Here is a 15,644-nt window from a genome sequence, read left to right as displayed (position 1 = left end):
CCTTCGACTTCGGATCCAGTTCATAAAAACTTTACTACGCTCATAAAGTGCGATGTGATTGCTCGAGGCGGTAGCAGCAATTGTGCAGATGTTTACACGTTTTTCTATCTCTCTTTATCTCTCTGTAGGTACCTGTGGCAACCATACTCAACGATCTCAGTCCCGTGCCTGCGCCAGCAAAAGTCACAAATAAAGTCTCCAACTCGAACCCTATGAGTCCTATGAACCCCGCCGGGCTACAAAGTAACTCGCCGGACGTTAAGGCCATGCGGTAAGTGTACAGAGAAACCCTGCTGTTCTAGTTCTAGCTATGTCGGTGGAACGCTGGAAACAGACCAACAACGTTCTAAGTGCGGGTTAACATTTTTGGATTTATTCAATTATCCTCAATTTTCAGGAAATAAATTCACGAGTTTGCAGCTAAAATTGCTCAATTGAAGCGTAATTTTTAGACTAAACAACGAATTATCGAAAAAGAGATTGATTAAACACACATTCTCTACTAAACGATTTATTTTTTGTATGAACTCTATAAGCAAGCCAACCGATGGAATGCTATGCCGATTTTCAATCAACCTTTGACAAAATGAACCGTTACATACCAATCTCTGAATTCAGCAGAATTGACATAATTGACTGTGGAGATAAGATTAGGATACATTGGGAACGTTTATATTCTTACTCTAACTCAACGATCTAACATTTTCTCTGAAGCTCTGTACGACACCATCGGTCACCGTTAAGCGTAAAATACCTCGAAGCAGTCACTTGGGACCATTTATACGTTTACTCTATCTCAAAGCTCTCAATTTATTTTTTAAATGTAGAGAAACGAAGGCATAGCGGGGTCATTTCATTTTTTCCTAATTATTTTTACAATGTAAAAGAAATATTGCGTATAAAAATTTGCGCTGTCATAGGTAACATTAACCCGTTTACATTATCATACATTTATGTTCATGAAGTCAATATTTCGTCATCGATTAAGTTACGTTTGTAAGGTTGTACCACTCTGTCGAAAAAAATACAATAAAAATGGATTCTTTTTCTAACATAGCAATTGTATCAGTCATAGTGTTTGTATGCAGTGCACAGTGGTCCGAAACGGGAAATTAGCGTGACAAAAATATGAAAAAGCTTGGTTCAGCAAAGTTGTGCACAATGATTAGTTCAACAACTCATCTGAAGACAACTTTTCGGTAGAACGTTTAACAAAAAAATTAGAACAAAAAAAGTGATTTTTCAGGAGCCACCCTACTTTTACTCGGGAAAATTGATGTAACTCGATCAAATGAAAAACTAGAGAGGTGCTTTTTTCAGTAAAGCAGCTCAAAATAAAATTTCTTACAACTTTATTGTACAACAAAATCATTTTTGAGTTGAATTAAAAAAGTCAGATTTCAGATTTCATTCTAAATGAGGACCACCCTAGTAACTTTTTTCATCAAAAGGAGCTCCATTGGATTACAAACAACTTTTGTGAAAACACCAACCACAAAAAACTAATATTTAATAGTGAAAATATTTTTGTTTCGGACCATAGTGCAGTGTTTGCAGCCAAAATAAGATTGCAGGTCGGTAAGTGCAGTGCAATACCCTGCTTTGCCTTTCTCCACTTCGCCGCGAGAATCGATGGATGACACCATAACCCAGAAAATATATCAAGCATACCTCGCTTAATGATAAAATTATTAAAATCTTGGAACTGCAAGACGAAAAGAAGATAGAAAATGAATGAAACCTTAAAATTATTTATTTCAATCCAAACGTATGACAATCGCAGAAGAGATGTTAAAAAGAGAACAAAAAAAAAAACTCAAGGAAAAATACACGTGGAAATGTGGTCAGGTTTTAAACACTTACAGCTCAGTATATTTTGTATCAATTATTAATATTATTTCATCATTTGATTGGAAATATTTCTAAGATTCGATTTGAATGTATCAAGCCACGTATTTTCAATTATAAATTATTAAAATTTTGATTAGTAGCGAGTCCTATTTTGCCTGCTAAAATTCTCCGGCATATCGGATTTACCTGCCATAGACGACGGTTTTGAAGGAGTAAGCGATATATCAAAGTGAAAGCATCGCTCTGATTGGTCAATCGATGCAAAAGCGAAGCTGTTGGAAGCACGCGAATCTATAAATAGAGGCGAAATTATAGCTAACGTTTCAGTCCTACGCGTAGCATGCTAGAGGTAGGTTGTTTCAAGACAGCAAGACAAAAAGTGCCATAAAACGATTTGAAGCTTTAATTGGTATGCTCTGATCTTGTGTCATGCAAGCTCGGATGAAATTCCACGTTATGTCGTTTCGCCTGAGAAATAAACAACTTCCCCAGGGTAAATTTTGAGCGCATAAGAATAATTTCTAATTTATATAAGATGAACTCGATTGATATCGAGAAAAAGTTTATCACTTCAACCGAAATCACAGAATGGTAGAGAAACTTAACGCTATAAAAATAACTGCTTGCATACAAAACTTGAACACAATCTTGGCGAAGAGAAGCTTTAATATCAAAATCCGTATCGCAAGTATGTACAAAGATATAATTGCATATATTTGGGATATTGGTGTAATTTCGTCGGCTATAAAACAAACAATGTTCGGTGTTGGTTCCTAATCAAGATAAATCTAGGCAGACTCTCGTGCAATTGTGGATTCAAAAGTGTAACGATTGATTGAACTGTTTGATTGTAGATCATTAGAAATTTTGGTTGCCTTGTTCCACATCAATGGCTCGAACAACCACATGGGGCTGATCCTTGTAGTTTTTGTCATTATTTATGGTACTTCCAGAAATGGTATTCAGAAACCAGCATAACCAAAAATAGTTCGTATGTCCATGAATTAGTATGACCAATATATTGAAACAGTTTTAAGCCTAACTTTGAAAATTTTTTGGTATTCTTCTTCTATGACGGTTCGAATTTTAAAAACTCATCATCCTGTAATTTCAAAATTGGATATCGGAATTGGATAAAATTCACCAATTTTGTATGGGAATTAGGGTTTTTTTATTTGCATTTTTGTTTATTAAATTCGTTATGGCCTTCTTTTAGTTTCCCTATTCCCAATACTTTCGCCTAACGGATTGTTAATCATTTCATTAGATTTGAGATTTTCGAAAATCAGTGCAGCCATCTTAGAGAAATCGTAGTGCGTTCTAAATTACATTTTTGGGTACCTTCCTGCAGAGATGGCATTTCACCAGAGTGATACACGCTAGAGTCAGATTTTTGCCACACCGAGGATGAAAAAAACGAAGCACCGCACAAAGAGGAAAGCGCACTTCTTCTCAGTGTCGAATAGACAGCATTTGAGTGTGTGCTTGTGGTTAAAGCAGCTGGCGCGAGTGAAACGCATTCTCTTTGCATGAATCGCTCACACGCGCTCTCGTCTAAATACACCCAAGTGACCACTGGCGCGTGATGGTGAGCGAACACTTCTGTGAACTTCAATTAATAGAGAGTAGATCTGGCCTTGCTATGAAAAATTTGCAAGGAAAACCGAAAATTTTACGATAAATTGTTTCATTTTGCTGATTTTGCGTGTCCACGCTTCATCTACGAAAACCATACAGCAGAGTGCTCACCGGCGTGTACACCTCTGTGAAAGTATCTGCATCCTCCTCAGAGAATTTATTAGCTAATGCTCTAGCACTTTGGTGCGATTCAGTGGAAGAGGTAAAAGGAAATAAACAAACGCACTCATGATGCGTGCACTCTTTAAACAACAGTGGTGTATAAATGTGAAAGAGAAGAACTCTTCGTCACACAGAGGAGATAGACATCTCTGCCTTCCTGGATCGAAAACCGAATTCCGGTAAAACTAAAATAAGTTTATTTGGTCGTCCAGTCTCAAATCTGTGAACCCAATAAACCCGATGAATTTATGTTCGGAAGTCGGATCTGATTAAAAAAATACTAGTAGCAAAATGAGTGACATTGTTTTAATTTCATTATATATATATATATATATATATATATATATATATATATATATATATATATATATATATATATATATATATATATATATATATATATATATATATATATATATATATATATATCATCCTGTAGTTCTGGAACCAGAAGGTGGATCCAAATGAAATTCAGAAACCTTATATGTGAGCATAGGCCTGTTTAGGTTTAGGTCTAGGTTTGTAAAAATCAGTTAAGCCATCTCCGAGAAAACTTAAGAAATTATTTTTCACACAAAAATTTGTTTATCTCGACGAACTTCTTCAAATGGTATAAGGTTGTAGAAAGCTGTATTTTTTCAACAATTATTGTTGGAAGCAGTATAAATCAAAATAAATATGAAATTGTTTTGAATTTGAAAATACTGTCATCTTTCTAACACATATGTCATGTTCGAACGACCATGTTGCCAAAAAACGAAACGTGCTAAAATCAAAACGTCATGAAAAAGGGTGCTGTGCGCAGTCTTTTAGGTGCTAAGAAACAATTGCATAAAACTATATTGAAAATCGTATTTCACTGATTGCTCCGAAACATCGCTTTATCATCAAGCGCTTAAAGCTCCTACTACTGGAATAAGAGGAAGAACGGCTCAAACAAAAATATCGATATCTCCGTTAAAAATGGATGGCTTTTGACAATCTATGGCTTCATTTAGGGGTTAGCCAAATTTTGTGCTAGGGCACATAACCGTTTTTATTATTTTTACGTTTCGTCTTTGACTAATCAGTGCAGAGCAGTTCAAATTGAACTGCTTAGTGCTAAACTCGGCAGTTCAATTTGAACCGCTAAGCAGACGTAAAGTTTCTGCTACTTACAGAACACTTTTTGTTTTGCAACGGAGTGCAATGTCTTTTCTGACGTGCCGAACGAAAACGTGTTTTCGACTATTTCTGGCCGATGCAGATATGGTCATTTAGAGGTTAGCCAAATTTTGTGCTAGGGCACATAACCGTTTTTTTGCTCTGCACTGATGAGTCAAAGACGAAACGTAAAAATAATAAAAACGGTTATGTGCCCTAGCACAAAATTTGGCTAACCCCTAAATGACCATACCTGCATCGGCCAGAAATAGTCGAAAACACGTTTTCGTTCGGCACGTCAGAAAAGACATTGCACTCCGTTGCAAAACAAAAAGTGTTCTGTAAGTAGCAGAAACTTTACGTCTGCTTAGCGGTTCAAATTGAACTGCCGAGTTTAGCACTAAGCAGTTCAATTTGAACTGCTCTGCACTGATGAGTCAAAGACGAAACGTAAAAATAATAATCTATGGCTTGCTGGACAGCTATTACCGTGCGGAATCTAAGTCTAAAAATATATTCTGTTTTCAAGGTCAATTGTGACAGATATTGTCAAAAAACTAAACAATTTGACATAAAACTTCGTATAACTGAAGAAGTAAACATCCAATCTCAAAACCATTAAATAGCGTTTATACTTTTCATGTGCGATTGATTTGATCAAAATCGGTCCAGTCCATCTCTGAGATCTCGACCTCTGTTGACAACACACATGCACACTTCCGGGCCTCGGAAAATTTTTCTAAAGTTTGAGCAAATTATATACTTATCAGGTGTACAACTTTGCAACTTCCGCCGTTTTCCTATAGGTGGCTGTACCGGCTGAGGCTGGTTAAAATACATTGCTGATAATGCCTTTAAAGTGAGTGTGTACAGTGCCTAACGAATTGTCATCGCCGTTTCAGTGACAGTTGTTCTTGTTTTCGTATTATTCACGCTCGAAAATGTCTGTTTTTGTACCCAATTCTCGCCATTTGCGGGAAGTTTTACTTTTCTGTTACAATTCTAAAAAATGCAACTGAAGCGCATCGAATGCTTCCAGAAACTTACGGTGATGCTGCTCTGAGTAAAAGAATGTGTCGGGAGTGCTTTCAAGGTTTTGAAAATGGTGATTTCGATGTCGAAGACAAACAGGATAGTGGAAAAGAAAAAACCTTCAAAGATGAATAACAATTTACTGCGAGCTCTTAAAACCGGGCGAAACCATCACAGGAGATCGCTAATGCGCCTTAGTCGCGCGCTAAAAGAAAAGCGGCCACAGTATCAAGAGCGACATGGCAAAGTCATCCTCCAACACGACAATGCTCGGCCTCACGTCGCAAAAGTGGTCAAAAATACCTGGAAACGCTGAAATGGGCAGTCTTGCCCCACCCGCCGTATTCCCCAGATGTCGCCGTATTCCCCAATCCTTCGAAGAGTTGGAAAAATGGATTGCTTCATGGATAGCGTCAAAAAAGGACTCCTTTGTTCGAGCCGGGATCCGCAAATATCCCGAAAGAGAATCTTGGCATACTTTGAATGATACATCTGAAAGCACTTTTTCGCCATAAAGCTATAAATTTTGGAAAAAACGGCGGAAGCAAAGTTGTACACCTAATATTTTTTATAAAAACACACACACACAGAAACTAGTATATCGAAGTGCTATTTACCAGATTTATCAGTATACCAGTTCTAAAGTCTTAACAGTCTTCGTGACATTTAATATAGTGGAATTAAAGGGAGTTTTTGCCGTTTTTTCGGTTTTCCTAAGCGTTGTCCGTTGTTAGCTGAAGCAAAATGGCCTTATTTTGACTGACTCACTGTCCTTGCGGTGTCCTTTTGTCCTAGGGTTTCCTGCAGGGCTTACCACAGTAAACAACTTTCCGGCAATACTGGTATGTAGCCATCCGATTGCCGTAAGTGACCAGCGATTTCATGAGGTACTTTGTCTGCTGACAGGAAAGCACATAAAATGGAATAGGCTTCTTCAAACACATGCGCAACAGGCGTACTCTTCTCTTTCGATTGAAAGAATCTCTCCGTACCCCGACAAGAATACTCAGCGGGTGAAGAAATATCATGCTCACACACTTATATGCCATTATGCTCCACGTATACAATCGTATCAAGTCGTTGGCGTTTTCATGCTCTACATAGTGCATATGTGTTTTCTGTGATAATTTTGACTGCCAGAATTGCCTGATTCACAATCCATTCAAACCGCGCGCGTAAACCCAATCGGTAATTTTGTTTATTCTTACACGGAACGACCGATTAATGCTTTACTATTAATTCGTATTACTGTTTTTGAATGTGTTTAGTTGGCGAATATCCTGAACACAAACCAGCAATATTTCAATCCAACACGAAATTCTTATTGACAACTAATTTTATTATTAAAATCAGAAAACTGGTTTCTATTTATCTATCATCATCATTGCTGAAGGACAGCACAAAGAAACCTAAAATGAAATTGGTTTTTATTCATAAGTTTATTAGCCAAAAACGCATGAGAAGTGTCAAAGCAAAACAATCCATTAAAAAGCTAAAAAGGACAGTCTTTTTGAAACTAATTGAAAATTGATTTATGTTTTTCGCATCGTAACACATATGAATATATAAATTTCTAAACCGAAATGTAAAAATAACGTAAACTCTTAGTGGAAAGTGATTTACTCAGAATTTGTACGCATTTGAAGCGATTGTGCGTAATAATGTTTTTACGCGGAACCGTGAAGTGAGTTTTGAATGTTGCACTCTAATTGTATATGTCAAATGATGTTTTTTTGTATCTTTCAACCTTCCGGGCTACGCCTTCCGGTGTACTACTTGTATTCGGTTTTTGTTTTCCGAGTGCTCAAAATTTTCAGTGAGTGAGTCGATTTCGCGAAGTCGAATGACGTTTTTTTTTGGTGACAGTGCGCCATATAGCTGCAAATTGCAGAAGCCAATTCAACTATTTAGGTTGGTTGAAAACAACGTTTTATTTCTCCAAGTCAACTAAAAAGTTAGTTGAATGGAAATGAAGTGTGCCTTAGCTAAGAAATGACAGCACGTTTAATAGGTGAATTCAACTAAAAAATAGCCATTTCAAGAAATATTTTACTATTATTAAGGGAATGAGAATAAAAAATCTAAATTAGGAAAAGTAAAATGTTTTTAGTTGTCTCAAAGAATAACTAACTAAAATTAGAAAATCAAATTTTTTCGCCAAAATGCTGATTTCGGTTTTTCCGTGTAGATTGGTGCAACATTCTTTGACATTCCTGTTTAGTTTAAGTGGAAAACAAATGGAACAACGAGTTTGCTTGAAATTTTGTGTTTCAAATAGAATTCCGGCTACGGAATCATTGGAATTGTTCTAGATGTATTTTGGGGAGTCTACTCTTCCGAGAACACAAGTATTCGATTGGCATAAAGCATTCAGCACACTTTTGTTAGTGTTTTGGGTTGAAGCTCGTACCGAAAGAACTGAATTTTGTGCATGATTGTGACTGAATTTTTGACCAAACACGAAAGTGGCTCATCCACCGTATTCGCCAGATTTGGCTCTCTGTGACTTTTTCCTATTTCCAAAACTAGAATATCCACTCCGGGGAATGCGCCATGACCCGATCGAGGACATAAAAAGTAATTCGCTGAAAGAACTGAAAACCATCCCGGTTCAAAACCGTCCAATTGTCCACAGCTCACAATACAGTGTTTCTTTGTTTCTGTCGTCCCGGCCGAAGGCAGTTTATTTTGTTGACTGTCTCGGACGAGGTATGAACGTGAACTGAGTCTGTTCTTCTATACGGAGCACAAAATAAAATACTCGAGAGAATTTGATTGCTTTATCCATCAGGACCATTACGAGAATTTCTTTTTCGTTACACGAGAAACTTGTGGATATTTTCAGAGAAAAACGATAACAACAGGTATGAAGTATCTCTAATTTATTAAAATAACTTAGTTCAAAAGCGATGCGACCAAAATTCTAAACAAAAATTGTTAGACCATTAAAGCTGTATTGCGTGTTTCATAGAACGCAAATTCAACCCATAAATCTTTACTCAGCCAACCGACCGGAACGCTTAGCCACCGTAATTCCCGTGGCTAACTAAGCGTTGCAATTTGTACCGCTTTGTCAAAAACAAATCGCATCGCAAGTCCAGAGCACCAGAAGGCAGTCTCTCGACGTTAATTAAAACGTCCATAATTACGGTTTCAGCTGAAAGCTCCAAAATCATGAGCGTACGCAATACTACCTTCCACGCTGGTTATCCCTTAACTATATTCGGTTCCAAATAGCATGACAAAGTGAGGGACCATTAAAATACGAAATAAAGTTCGCTCGGAAAATATGGTGCCCAAACTCGTACATCCAATTCCCAGAATCAAATTTCATCTTCTAAAAATAAATTTGCACACATTTAGCTGGAATCCCCGAAATGTAACAAGTCCCACACCTGAAACTATCAACCGCAACCGATCCATTTCATCAGATTCAAAAGCGTATTCACACACACACAGAAACACGCACAGCTTCCAGCATCACACGGAAACCCGATAGTCGTCGGTACAAATAGTAGAATTTAATTAAATAACACTTTTATATTTACGGCCGACTGAGCTGCTGTTACATAATGCATTCAAGGGAAAATATGCAATGGGGAAATTCGTATTTTGCTTACCCCCGTTTGGCCAACCAACGAAACTAGCCAGCCCGGAAAACCTCTTTCCGGGCTCAATTTTCTGACGGTATCTCTGATTTGGCCGAAAAAATGTCCCAAATGGAAATTGTCAGTCGAAAATTAAGCCATAACTTGCACCATTTTATGGGAAAGGCATTCCCTGGCCGAACGGAAAAGGCAGAATATTTTGCAACAGTTTTTACAGCCGTAATTAAAACTCCATTGTCACAAGAAGTTTCACACTGAGTCACGTGAGACAGTGATGCGGGAAACGTACGGGAACCGGAAACGGATAGTAAAGAAACCAGGGTAGGATATATACTCTGCTGGCACTGTGTCTGTTTGTAGACGTGCACTCGACGGAGAGACAGAAAGAGAGAGACAGAGAGAGACAGAGCAGAGCGATCGGAGATAAGCCGGCGAATGAAGATAGCCCCGTAGCAATTTGATATCCAATTAAATCGCATCAAATTGAGGCAATATATCACATTTCATCTTGCTGGGTACAGGTTTTCGGAGGGATTTTCACGCGGTAGTGCGGAATCAGCAAAAAAAATATACGTGTGAGATGTTGACATTTACGGCTGTGTGGGATGAAAATGACATTAACGGTAACCATGCATAACGATAATAATTTGGTTACGAAAGCACGACGATGCCTCCGACTGCCCATGACGTATTTTGACCAAATGGGATTTGTTTGGATATGCACATTCAACATTGCAGTACGTTGTTTTCGTTTGGAGACTTTCCAAAACAACAAATGTAATTAAGGCATTTTTGACCAGTATCTGAAGAAGGATACTCCCTGCAATAGACTCGTACAAAAATAGGAATATGATGTTTCACTGGAAATGCTGTGTTGGAATTATTTACATTCCTGATCATATTGACAATTTTAATAGCATATTAGCCTCCATTTCTGGACGCCCCAATCACCATCCTTCACAAGGAAGGGTAGTGAATATACGTAAAAAAAGGTTTAGAACTACACCTACTTACCAGAGAGTCAACGACTCATCAAACTCTTCTATCGGCCCGGGACTCCCAACAAAACAAGCAAACGATATGAACATCAGTGTTGGTAAAATAATGATTAGAGAAGATCATTTCATTATCACTCGTGAAAAAATCAGTTCAAATCAAAATTTTTCTAGGAAAAAACCTCAGTGACTGAAAAAATCGCTTCCGAGATTTTCATTCATGAAATAAGCTTCCAGAAAACTCTGAACCTCGAAGTTCACAAGTGATTTCTTTTGTGTCAGAGAAACTTGATGACGAGTTTTCACCCACAGATATGTTGCTAAAGAGATAATCGAAAGTAAGAAAAGTCTCCGATAATATTTAGATGCTGAATTTTCCTCGACGCTTAGGGTTGCAACCTGCACGGGCCTCGCCGGGCTTAACAAAAAATCTGTCAGGCCGCTGTGCACTGTGAATTCGTCGTGCTTTTATGTCATGACAATATTGTGGGTTGTTAAGCCGGAGCTCTTTTTACACTGGCACAAGTCAGCAATGAATTAATCCCAGGGTCATGCAAAATGGATCCTATTTTCCCAATAACTCTAACAGCTGGTGACATTTTTTGGACATGAAAGAACTTCCGTTAACTTTTGTTAACGACTTTCCATATTGTCGCCTAGCATAAAAAGTACAGGTGTGTAATGTCAAAGACATAACTGGATGTCGTGAATACGAATAAAACTGATACTCTTTCTTTATACTTCCGGATATCAATTAGTTGATCGATTGTGTGAATTGTGCAAGTTTTGCCCTTTTACACTATTACAATTTGAAATGATACACCTAAACTACAGCAAAGATTAGTTACATTAAACATTCTGACACACAAATATTACGAAATAACCAGTGTAGTTCTTTATGATAAAATAATGGGGGTGACCTTTTAAGAAGGCGTTCGTGATGGAGAGTGACGAGTTGAGTTTAAATTCCGATCGATATCATTGACTTCCGATGGATACCGCTGACTTCCGTCTTCTACTTCCAGGATGACCTGTTGTCCGTGAATGCGAAACTAATATGTGTTCTGTTGGAGTTTCCTGCTTCTTCCGCTTGCGGTAACAAGCTTTGTATTTCGCTTGGAGATTCCTCGATCGCACCATAATGACCACGATGACAACGACAGCCAAATTCGAAGTGAGTGGCTTCTGAGTCGGTGCTATGCATTTTATATTGCATTAGAAGGACTGATTTTGCATAAGGTTCCACATTGTTGTCCATTTTCCGTTGTATTTTGCTCCAATGCAAACGACCACCAACAGGATGATGTAATCGATCTTCTTCGAAGGGCAACTGGCTCTGCGACCTGATCGTTTGAGGTTTTATACCACGCAAAAGGTTTGCTCTCATTATTGACGGCTGCAGCACCCGACGATTGAAGTCCAAATAAAAGTACAACTTGAGCGCTTGAGGCTTTATACCACGCAAGAGGTCTGCATTCAATGCTAACTGACGACCGAAGTCCAAATGAAAGCATTACCGACTGCTCCAGCTGACGATTGAAGTCCAAATGAAAGCACGACCTAAGCGTTTGATGTTTTTAACCACGCAGGAGGTGCACTCTCCGAAGCTGGTGGTTGATTAAATCATTCCCACGACGTCCGCTTCCATCCAACGCACAAGAAGAAATTATCCTTGTGCGAAAAAGCCAAGCAAAAGCAAAGAGTTTTCCGCGTTGTTTTCAAATTTTGAGAAAACCTAATTTTTTATTTGTTCGTGGTTATCTTACACTGTTCAAAATATTATCCATTATTCCTGATCATATTTTTGATGAAATAGTGAAAGAATTATGTTGCTGCCATTAATACAAGTCGAGATATTCACGATTAAGTTCTGCCCATTCTTCCATATGACTAATTTTGAAAAGGCACCCCATAGTAAAGTAAGTCGTATTCACGACAAAACTCTACCGAGTGGCATAAAATCAATTCCAATTTTTCGTTGTGTTAGTCAGATCTTAAAAAGTTTTGAAATATAACAACCACAACGAGATCATTGCCGTTTCAACCTTCCGAGCGAACGGACGTGATTTGGATTTACTGCGAAAGCATTGAAAACCAGTTGTGTGTGTGTGATAAAGTGGTCGGACGATATTGTGTGATAGACAATAGTGCTTTTTCCTCTGAGAGGTTTTTTTCGCATTATATAATAGAACAGTGCCTTATTGCGAGCGGTCGATCGAAACGGTACCGTTAGCCGATTATTGTTTCGCCGATCAAGGCCAAGTGTGAGGATTATAAACAAGCGGCCATTGTGTGAGGATTATAAATAAGTGTGCCTTTTCCTCTCGGAGGTTTTTTGCACACCATCAAAGCGGCGATACGCCGATCGACGAAGTCCAGCTTGGTGTCCCCCGTTGGATCTTAGTTAAGTACCTTTACGTCGTTTATTTTAATTTCTTTATTTGACCATTATATTTCCCCCCGAATCATTTGTTTTTGCGCGGAAGTAGTTCCGCTATGCCTATTTTAAATCCTGCCCCCCCCCCCCCCCACCGCTCCCGATGTTCAAATGGAGACTTCCCTTGTCAGTAAAAAGTCCCGCATAAAGAGCTATCCTGATGGGCTCGCACTACCGGCCGGGCCTTACGCGGTCTATTTCCGGACCGATTCGAGTTTGACTTGCGAGGATATTCTTAAGTACGGGGCGGGTTGTGTTAAAGACCCCTCACTTAAGAATGTCAAGATACTGGATTGCAAGCGATTGCATTCAGTATCGATCGCCGGGGATGGAACAAAGTCTTATCCCCAATCAGACTCTTATCGTGTGACCTTCGCCGGCTCGGCATTGCCCAACTACATCCTCTTGGACCGGGTTCGTTTGCCTGTTCGTTTATTTGTACCCCGGATAATGAATTGTACCAATTGCAAACAACTGGGGCATACAGCTACCCATTGCAGCAATAAGCCACGTTGTACCAACTGTGGGGAAGCTCATGCTGACGTTTCTTGCGGTAAGGATGCTGAAAAGTGTCTCTACTGTAAGGAGGGTCCGCATGACCTCTCTGACTGTCCCGCTTACAAACTGCGAGGTGATCGAATGAAGCGTTCCCTAAAGGAACACTCCAAGCGTTCCTTTGCCGAGATGGTTAAGAGTGCCACCCCTCCTAAACAGGCAACGAATCCATATGCCTGCTTGTCAACTGACGAGAGCGATTCTGACGACCCTTTGGAAGGTCCATCTTCAGCGGTCCCTCATAGCTGTAGGAAAAGAATGAATAAATCTTCTCATAAGCTACCTAGTAAGGGTTCGAAGGTGTCTTCCGAAGGGCTTCGAAAAGTTACAGCTAACGGGAATCGGGAAAAATCACCGAAGCAAAAAGCTCCTGGTCTCGGAAAACTCAATTCCGAGATGGAATTCCCACCGCTTCCAGGGACAAAAAAATCCCCAAGCGTCCCTGAAAATCCACCAGAGAACCAACTAGGTGCTGGACTTATAAAGTTCTCTGATGTTGTGGACTGGATTTTTACAACTTTCAATATTTCAGACCCTCTTAGAAGCATTTTAATTGCTTTCATGCCAACAGTAAAAACATATTTGAAGCAGTTGACTGCAAATTGGCCCCTTCTTTCAGCGATTGTATCTTTCGATGGCTAAATCATCCACCGAGGTCACGGATCTAATCACTGTTTTACAGTGGAATTGCAGAAGTATTATCCCAAAAATAGATTCATTTAAATTTCTAGTAAACAATCTGAAATGTGACGCATTTGCATTGTGCGAAACTTGGCTAACTTCTGAAATACCCTTAAACTTTCACGATTTTAACATTATTCGTCTGGATCGAGATAATCCCTATGGAGGAGTACTTTTGGGGATCAAAAAGTGCTATTCTTTCTATCGCATTAACCTCCCCTCGATACCAGGTATTGAAGTTGTCGCATGTCATGTTACAATCAAAGGTAAGGACCTTTGCATTGCTTCCATCTACATTCCCCCAATAGCCTCGGTTGGGCATCGGTGGCTCAGTGATATCGTAGAGCTCCTTCCTGCACCGACGTTGGTTTTAGGAGACTTTAACTCACACGGTACGGAATGGGGCTGTCTTCACGATGATAACAGATCAACTATGATCCATGATATCTGCGACAACTTCAATATGACAATCTTGAATACGGGAGAAATGACACGGATTCCTGCACCACCAGCAATACCAAGTGCGCTGGATTTATCCCTTTGCTCGACATCGCTACGGTTGGATTGCACGTGGGAGGTAATTCCTGATCCCCACGGTAGCGATCATCTACCGATCGTAATATCAATCACCAGCGGCTCAAAACCATCGAAGACAATCAATGTTTCGTATGACCTCACACGAAATATTGATTGGAATAGCTATGCGACCTCGATATCTGAGAAACTTGAAAGAATTCAACAACTTCCTCCGGAGGAAGAGTACACGTTTTTGGCTGGCTTGATTCTCGACACCGCGACTCAAGCTCAGACGAAACGTGTACCCGGCGCGAAAACTAACATCCGTCCTCCCAACCCGTGGTGGGACAAAGAGTGCACAAATTTAAACGCGGAGAGAGCCTCCGCGTACAAAATATTCAGAAAAAATGGAACACCTGATAATTACCGGAATTACGCGGCGTTAGACGTTAAAATTAAAAACTTGATTAGAGCTAAGAAACGCGGTTACTGGCGTCGGTTTATAGACGGCTTAACGAAAGAAACATCTATGAGCACTCTTTGGAACACAGCCCGACGAATGCGCAATCATAACACCACGAATGAAAGCGAGGAATACTCCAACCGCTGGATATTCGATTTCGCTAAAAAAGTATGCCCAGACTCTGTTCCGGAACAGAAGATCACCCGCGCCGCGACACCAAATACAAACGAAACACCGTTTTCGATGGTAGAGCTCTCACTTGCACTCTTGTCATGTAACAATAAAGCCCCGGGATTAGACAGAATAAAATTCAACTAGTTGAAAAATCTGCCAGACCCCGCCAAAAGGCGCTTGCTGAGTTTATTCAATAAGTTCCTTGAGGACAACATTGTTCCACATGACTGGAGACAAGTGAAAGTGATCGCCATTCAAAAACCAGGAAAATCAGCCTCCGATCACAATTCGTATCGGCCGATTGCTATGCTTTCCTGTATCCGGAAATTGTTCGAAAAAATGATTTTCTTCCGTCTAGACAATTGGGTCGAAACTAATGGCGTACTTTC

General features: G+C 39.4%; 1 protein-coding gene across 2 annotated transcripts in view; it reads left to right on the top strand.

Annotated features, from left to right (window-relative positions):
* LOC131432900 (uncharacterized) overlaps nt 1-15,644 on the top strand; it is a 669,773-nt gene that overhangs the window by 547,174 nt on the left and 106,955 nt on the right. For both annotated transcript variants that reach the window (XR_009229989.1, XM_058599478.1), the window contains exon 5: nt 129-271. Coding sequence is in view for 1 of the 2 variants with exons in the window: in XM_058599478.1 (XP_058455461.1) it covers nt 129-271 (143 nt within the window). In the remaining variant the exon portion in view is untranslated. The remainder of the gene's footprint in view (nt 1-128; nt 272-15,644) is intronic.

The sequence above is a fragment of the Malaya genurostris genome, chromosome 2 (genome assembly GCF_030247185.1).
Source record: "Malaya genurostris strain Urasoe2022 chromosome 2, Malgen_1.1, whole genome shotgun sequence".
Taxonomy (NCBI): domain Eukaryota; kingdom Metazoa; phylum Arthropoda; class Insecta; order Diptera; family Culicidae; genus Malaya; species Malaya genurostris.
Note: the sequence above shows the minus strand (reverse complement) of the source record. Positions and strands in the feature narration are given on the sequence as shown.